Below are 8,600 nucleotides of genomic sequence, written 5' to 3'. Positions count from 1 at the left end.
CAAATAAAAATAGTTTCATTTTTTTTTTGTAGAAAAATACGTTCATATTGTCATAGCCAAAAAATGTAAATGTGAAATCACATCAAATAAAGTAATTTGTTTGAATGTAATTTTAACTTTATTCATGAAATAGTTATTTATATAGATGAATTGGAAGAATCGTACACGTGAAATTAATAAATATTAATAAGTGATATAATAGATAGTCTAATAAACTTAACCGCTAACAAATATCGTTCTACCAGACTTCAAATAACTTCAATACCATTTTAAAAAAAAGTAAATTTTAAGTCTTATTCAACTTTATAAAATTAACTTTTAAATTGAGATCTATACTCACTTATACACAAAAAATCAATCTTATAAGTCGATAATATATATATATATATATATATATATATATATATATATATATATATATATATATATATATATACCTTTACAAAGAGGGGACATGAAGAGTCTAACAACCAATCCATGTCTAGGCTTGTTGTGTGAAGGCAATGTTAGGTTTGTAATCTAATGGAAAAGTTTGCATTATCTTTATAGTACATATTCAACAACTTCAAGGAAAGTTGGTGGGCCATACCATCTTCAATTTTGGTTGCCTCTGATAAAGCAACTTTATTTATGACTTGATTGTTCATAATGGAATGAGAAGATAGTTTGGGTGCTTGAAAAATAGAATATTGATTACTTGTAAGTAAATTATGAACTCTACACATTTGGCAATACCTTTATGTACAAACAACAAATTATACTCATTTATTGATTGTGTTCTACTGTAGTTTGAAAAAGAAAATACCTTTTTTCCTAGTAATGGTTTCTATGATAAAAACAGCAACATGTTTGGTAAAATAACGGTGATAGATCAGTGGCTAACTCTTAGGGCTTAAAGTGGTAACTGGAAGATTTAACTCAAAACTTTCTATACAAAGACGCATCTTTACTTTATAACAGAAATGGTGTTTGTGAAACCATACATAAAACAGAGTTAAGCATGTCATTTTTATCAAGGCATGTATCAGACATTTGAAAAATCAGAGGTTTGAATCAGTAAAAAAAGACATTGATAAACTTGGTGTGAAAATAAGTATACAAAACCAGTCAATGACTAAAAGAAAATGGTAACAAATTGAGGGCAAAATGGCTAGTTTTTGTTTAGGTAGAAGGATGTTTTAGTAATCTTAAAGCAACAATAAAAGCAGTGCAGTGATTAGGGCTTCAACAATAGGACATGTTCAACCACTACACTCATTGTAACTGAAAAGCTAGAAAGGACATTAATCTTGTTATGATGCTACAACAAATAATCTGACACCATTGGAGTGCCAAGGACATAAACATTGAATTGAACTTTGGACTGAGAAGGATCCAAACAATATTATATATTATATATGTATATAAATATCCAAATGCATCAAATCAATTACACATCCTAAACACTGTTCCAACTCTTGCTGATAACAGATTTCTGAAAAGAATGCAAAAGATTGGTACTACAGGGAACAATTGACATTCTATTTTCATCCTGATGATAAATATCAGGCTGCCTACACTTAGGTAACAGTAAACCTGTATGCCATGTAAGCTAGATGACATTTATTAATCCTAAATTTCCCTAATCTAACAATTAATGTGAAACATGCAACTTGCCTCACCTCAAGATTTATCCTCATCTGACTGAGAGCATGGGGGCTCAGAATTAACAAAGAAGTCATCAACTGAAACAAAAACAAACATTTCTTTGATTAAATCAAAACAAGGACTTCAAAATAAGAATAAAAAAGTAATAGCAAAAATTTCTATAGGACATTACCTATATCCTGTTGATCAGGAGATTCGAGCAAAATATCTGAATCGGATGGCAAAAATGGTGAACCAGGATAGTTTCCCAGAGCTCCAAGATCTGCAAAGAACTCAAGACAATAAAAGAAGGAAGACACCAACAATGGTTGAACAAGTAATTGAAAATCTTGAGTATAATCCTTGACTGCATTCATTGATTTCTAAAATGATTATTGGTCATTTACATGCAACCTATAGCGCTTGAGACATTAAAACGTACATCAGATAACTTATGGCAACATAAAATAGAATATCAGTTCTTCATAGATAAACAAAAAGACCAGCAAAGTCCAATTTTACTTGAAACTAAATATTGATGGTAAATGCTTCCTGGTTCTTTTTGGTTATTACTGACTCAAACAGATTCAGTTTTTTCTGCTCAAATATTCATATTACTTGGGTTGATGAATGACATAACAGATCACAAACTCAACATTTTCTTCTCAAATATTCAGTGTACTTTCGGCAGATGAATGACATAACAGATCACAAGCTCAACACATGTTGTACATCTCAAACAACTTAACATTTAAGTGCATATCTGAAAGCAAATCAGAAAATTGTGTAAGAAATTACCTCCCAAGTTTGGTAAATCTGCCGTTAGATCTGATAGACTAAAGTTCCATTGAATTTGATCCAGTGATCTGGAAATTCCATTGCCACCGTCTGGTGCGAGCTGTAATCCTACTGAACTTGCCACATCAGATGTAAATGCTGTATCAAGAGCTGAGGCATCAGCACCCATTCCTGATATTTCTGATGCAGTGAAGGGGAAATGGCCACTCGATGCAACTGATGTCGGACTTACTGGCATTTCTGAGACGGATGACATTGTACCATTTGGTGGAATAACAGGAGCCATATCAGGAGCATTGTGGTCCATCACCATACTTCAACAAGGACAAAGGCAAAGCATGTTAGTTTTAACATAAAAGGAGGAAGTAACAGTTAGAAATGCATTATCATGTCATACAACTGAACAGTTAATTATGAAATCAATTACCACTTAGCTACAAAATACACATTTACACATTTCAGACAACTTAACTACAAAAGATAACAATCCAGGACCTTATATAAGCAATCAAAATATTGCCCCTGTAGGAGTCACAAAAAGGAATTATGTGCAGTAAGAGAAGTTCTCACTCATTCCCAGAGTTCATCCGAATGGGGTGAAAGTTGCCTGGGGCAGGGACTCCATTCACTACATGACAACTTGATATACCACAACCCATGGAATCAAGATGAGGTTGACCTGTTGCTTGCATGGGAGGCTGCTGTAGCACTGGGTATCCCATAGGTAGGTTGTTGACTGCACTGCAAACAAATGGTGTTAAAGAATAATGCAAGGAAATGAAAAAAAGATAAAACAAAGCGACTTGTGCCTTTATAATCTAATCCATCTTTTTAGACTGAAATGTACACAGAAAGAAACACAAAGATTATGCAAAAGACTCATACCTAGAGGCAAACAAAACATTTATAACACAGCAAAAAGTTCCTCGGCATTCATAAAAATAACACAACTGAGGAATATATAAAAGGTTTCCTCAACTTAGATCTTAGGCTAATACAAAGCCAGAAATGCATAGACTAACAAAGAACATACTGAAGTTTCCAATTTTTGTATTTCAGAATTATGAAGATTAAAATTTCCAAGCAATCTCGTAATAGCACTAATAATTGATAATTCTTCAAGAATCCAAACCTGTTAACTAACCAAAGTTTTGGTTAAATCTAAGCATTAACATCTGGAGTGAAATCAGGCAACACCATAGTTAATACCCAGGAAAATGTATTTAATTACTGACTAATTCTCTTCAATTAATAATGTACTTAAGTTTTCACAGTAGTAAAGCCTCTATGCTTTTAAGGAACTTCGAAGAATCATGAGAATCTTACTACTTTCTTAATTTTCATGAAGTATCACTTTAGACCTTTTAGACGAGACATGATCTGTTCCCTGTTGTTGGCCATGAAGTTTAGAGTGCAGTGAGAGTGAGATTACATAACATGAGAAGTGACACATAAGTGTTATCACTCAACTCAACACAGTTTAGATTTAGCCATGCAAAGATGTGAAGACCTTTGTGTTTAACACAAACTGTCACATATACACACTGATAAGAGGGCAAGAATGTACCAGGCATTGGATGGATTCCGTTCTGTATTGGGGCCAATGGTACCTTTGCAGGCATGGGACACTTCATTAGATGATACTGATGCTCAAGCAAATGATTGAATAAAAGAATTTGCTTTTTCAATTTTAGTCTGATATAGTAGGCCCTGAAGAAATCAGCGTTCTCTTCCTCTAGCTTCTGCCATACTGCATTAAAAAGGACCAATTACAAAGCAAAGGGACATGAGTCTGCATCTACTTTAAGATGTATGGAAAAGTTACAAGAAAGCAAGTACCATATTTTTTCTAAAAGCAAGATGTCTCAACTTTAAAATTATGCTAATTTCCATGTAATCCAACACATGAAGCAGATAACAAATTAAACTAAATAAAACTTGGAAAATCATTACAATTTACAAATCAATATCATTTCAAAGCTTGCTACAAACAGCATATACAATAGTTATATTATTAATTACAATTTACGATGCAATATATAGATGGCATGACGGAGACCTTAAGATGCCTACCAAGGGTAGTGAATCCAGGATCTATCTTTGCCCGTGTCAGTAGTGTTTTAACCACTTCATCTTTATTCATATATAACTGTAGGCATCTTTCTATTAAATTCTGGACCTGTATGAATATTTAATCCAAAAGGAAAAAATAAACAGATTAATTCAGTTCAAATTCTGCAGATCATCCTCATAAAATTCAATCCACGAAATAAACGAAACAAGGGAAAAGTGGGAAACAACAGAAAACTACTAAAATGTCCAGGAAAGAACAGATATCCTTACAAACTCAATATCCTGCCGTGAAACTTTTTTACTGTCATTACTTGTAGCAGATGCTGAGCCTGTGTCTGTAACAGGAGCATCAGTTGTGTGATTGTTTGGTTGTTCACTCTTGGGCTCATGAGAAGCTTGAGTTGATGACTGTAATTCTTCTGAGCTCTGCAAATCCATAAAATATTAGCTTAGTGTAACTACAACAAATGTAAGCAGCCACAGGAGTTATGAAGAAAATCTAGAGGATTAGGCATATCGATGTAGAATGCCAGAAATTAAATATGAATACAGAAGGCTTGCAGATTATTAATGTTCAGAACATTAAATATGTACAAACTAGTTTGCTTATAGAAGCATACAATACAACAAACTAAACAACTGAAAATGGCAAGGACATATTATTATTTTTCGGGGAAATACTGAATTTTGCCTCTCATTAACCTCCATCATGTTCAAATTTGATAAAAGAATTATATCATTGCGTTTTAAGTAACAGACCTTCATTCCATAATTATTCAGTTAGATTCCTATTGAAGAAATATTAGATTCAGAGCAACTCCATCCCCTGTTAACTTATTTATTAGCTATTGCTGGCAACATCAGTGACAGATGAAATAACAAACCACCATGCAAAACCTTCATTTCTTCAATTTTAAAAGCACAAACCATTATCCAAATACACACTGTGAAATTCATTACGGTAACCCCCATGTTGGTGCACAAGTGAACATCTTATCAGGGTTTTCCACCAAAACAACCAAATTAACAATGTCATATAAACACGAACAAAGTCATTTTGTCTCCATTCAAACCAAGTGACAAACACCCAAAACTACAAAAATAATTATACAGGAGGAATTAAGAAAACGTCACAGATAAACTCTATTAGCAATGAGTGGCATACATAATGAATGTGCTCTCAGTGATAACAGAACTACCACTGCAACGAAGTTGGGCTAAAATTATTTGTTAAAGCTTGTAAATTAGAAACTTTTCAATACTTCAACTATGATAGATGGTTGAACAAAGATATACCAAACCACAGTGATGTTTTCATCAATGATGTTTCAGATTTAGCTAATACGGGGAATAACATGCTTATATAGATTGAATTAAGTAGTTTCATAAGGGTAAATTTGTCTTTCTCTCAGCAAACAGCACAGCATGCATCAAATGGTTGGCTGTAACTAGATTTTAAAAGGAATAATATCAAGCATATATATTCTCAATGTTGACATCCAATAAGGCCAACTGAATTAGATTCATAAACTTAATCATTGCGATGGTGGATATTGCAAACCATGCACCAAATACCAAGATAAAAAGAAACATATAACAGGGGAACCTGCAAGTTCTTCATTTCAGCAGAAAGAAGGCTGACTGCATGTCTTTCAGGGATTTAAGTAACCACAAACAGTCTTCGAATTCAAGTTTGTTTGCATTTATGTCAATGACAGGCCCAAGTTGAAGCAGTCTTCATATGAAACAAGAGGAGTAATGAGAGAATGGTAAACCATACCACTTATATAAGCATATGGTTATTTAATTCAACAAAAACCATCTATAAAGAAATCCAATATCAAAATACCTTTAAACAAAAATATAAAAAATAAAATAAAAAAATAGCATGTTCTACATCAGAGAGAACCTCATGTGACAAAGAAAATGCAGTTGCCACTTGTCTGTACTGTTAAAAATCTTAAAAAAGAAAATAAGGGCCATTAGTTGTGCAATTAAAAATAAAATTCCCAGAAAGGAAGGATGCCAAATGCATTTATTACTACACTAAAGTAGACATAAGCAAATTAGTGCACCCAGTCTAAGATGACGCCAAAAAACACAATTTCCATAGTTTTTATCTTTTTCAGTCAACTTAGTAATTTCTCCATTCCTTGTGAAAGAATAAATCAGATGAGAAGCCATGCCGTTTAAGATGAATTGTAAAATTCTTCAGCCAGGAAAAAAGAAATTAGAAATTAAAGTCGGTTCGGGTTCTCCAAGGATTAAGCAATAATTAATCACTCAATTTTAGAAACCACGAGAAAAGGGGAGAGGAGAATGCAATTATTTTCAGAAAAAAAATGGCAGTCGTGAACCAATGTCTTCCACCAATGAATCCTAAGTATCCACAATTGATTCAAACGGCAGAACAAACAAACAAAAAAAAAAAACAGAATTTTTCAAATCTTAAAAAAAGGAATTGAAGAACAAATTTGGAGCAAACCAGATCTCAATTGTGAATGAGATGCTGAGAACTGAAGCAGAAGAAACAGACGAATTCATCAAGCAAAGAAACACCTTGAAGGAATAAACTTTCCAAGCTACCAAACAAGAAAGCACCCCCAATGCCCCCGAAAACAAACACCCCATGAAGCAAAAAAAGGAAATGAAGATCTAGCAAATATATTACCTCACAGCCACTTCCTGAATCTCCAACCAGAAAAACAAAAACACAGTTATATCGACGGATTTAAAAACCCCACCAGCTATTTCAAGCTTAATTAACTTGAAAAAGATGCATCAACTCATGGAAAGGGAAAAAGAATGGAAATTTAGGAAAAATAGGGAAGGCTGGTAAGTGGGGGCTGAGGTTGAAAGAACGAAGAAGTGAAGAGTGAACAATAATAATAATAGCATTTGAGGTTTAAGAAGATATTTTGAAAAGGTTGGAAAATGATATTTACATTAGGGACACAAGTCTGAATGACAATGAGGGTGCTGGAAGAAAATTACAGTGTGTATGAGAGAGAATGAGAGAGAGTGAGAGAGAGTTGTTATGTGCAAAAGGTGAAGAGAGGGTGAAAGAGATGGCTTGTGGAAAATTTTGGAACGGGAAAATCAAATTTTGAAAAATATATTCTACTAACAATTTTGGATGGTGACTTCTTTTGACTCATTTGCTTTGGACTTTTTATTATTATTATTATTATTATTTTCCTAGTAAGAAAGTAAATAAATAATGATGAATAAAATTAAATTTATGTTTATATTTATATATTTATATAAGACAAAATATAGAAGTGTTTAAAATTTATATAAGACATAAATTCATGCGACTCAAGCCGATGATTTATCGGCTTGAAACAACGTAATCGAAGACAATAGAAACACCAAACCAACAGGTTCAAAATTAATGTTTATAATTACTAAGTTCAAATTGAACAAACGGTTCTATTAAATATTACAGTGAATTGTATATGTTGTAAAACAATTTATAAAAAAAATTTAATACATATTTTTAAGAAAAAGAAAATAAAACGCGAATAATTTTTACTTAAGAAATCCTAATTAACTATGGGAAACTGTTATATGACTTTTATTGGTATATACCTTTTATATTATTTTCAAAAGTATTTAAAGAATTCATGAACATAAATGTTTGCAATGATGTTACTATTAACTATTTTTATAGAATTTTTTTCTCTAATTGTGTTTTAAATATTTTTTTTTTCATAAATATCATGTCACATTTATTGAAGATGTTCAAAGTCGACAAGAATTGTCAAGCACACGAAATGGTTTTCAGATTACTTCCAAAGTTATCTTTTTTGGATTCAAATCTCTCCAAATCTTCGATCTATTTCAAACCAACCATACAAAAGTACTCAAACCAAAAATACACAACAACCTGAAAAAAATTAGAAAATCATTAGCACGTCTAAGCTGAAATTACTTGAAAAATAATAAAATAAATAAATAAAACACCGAACATAGTAAAATATGTTATGAAACACAATACGTTAAAAACAAAATATTAGTGAGAAGTAACAAAATCAACAATTGGAGGTTAAAAGGTTATTGTGCAACTAAGGTAGAAGATAAAAATATTTGTAATGGTTGTA

General features: G+C 32.2%; 1 protein-coding gene across 2 annotated transcripts; it reads right to left on the bottom strand.

Annotated features, from left to right (window-relative positions):
• Window positions 1–1,371: 1,371 nt before the first annotated feature.
• On the bottom strand, window positions 1,372–7,522 carry LOC114167284 (helicase with zinc finger protein). Of its 2 annotated transcripts, none has more exons than XM_028052326.2 (9): window positions 7,169–7,522; window positions 6,104–6,232; window positions 4,768–4,923; window positions 4,498–4,603; window positions 3,992–4,174; window positions 2,995–3,160; window positions 2,425–2,738; window positions 1,820–1,909; window positions 1,372–1,724 (listed from the first exon to the last, which is right to left on the bottom strand). In XM_028052326.2, the coding sequence occupies exons 2-9, from the start codon at window positions 6,116–6,118 to the stop codon at window positions 1,663–1,665; spliced, it is 1,092 nt and encodes a 363-aa protein (XP_027908127.1). In that variant the 5' UTR covers window positions 6,119–6,232; window positions 7,169–7,522; the 3' UTR covers window positions 1,372–1,662. The 2 variants fall into 2 exon arrangements, with proteins under 2 accessions (XP_027908127.1, XP_085524289.1); XM_085668163.1 differs by lacking the exon at window positions 7,169–7,522 and adding an exon at window positions 6,983–7,099.
• Window positions 7,523–8,600: the final 1,078 nt, after the last annotated feature.

This window comes from Vigna unguiculata, chromosome 10, assembly GCF_037176805.1.
Source record: "Vigna unguiculata cultivar grain cowpea cultivar isolate G323 ecotype 2 chromosome 10, ASM3717680v1, whole genome shotgun sequence".
NCBI lineage: Eukaryota > Viridiplantae > Streptophyta > Magnoliopsida > Fabales > Fabaceae > Vigna > Vigna unguiculata.
This window is presented reverse-complemented; position numbering and strand designations above follow the sequence as displayed.

Bases quoted from the DNA above. Each gene is read 5' to 3' on its own strand.
- LOC114167284 (XM_028052326.2), bottom strand. The intron at 4,175-4,497 runs GTAGGCATCTTA...TTTTTAATGCAG, and splicing joins TCCTGGATTCACTACCCTTG to TATGGCAGAAGCTAGAGGAA. The intron at 1,725-1,819 runs GTAATGTCCTAT...TTTTTGTTTCAG, and splicing joins TCCTGATCAACAGGATATAG to TTGATGACTTCTTTGTTAAT.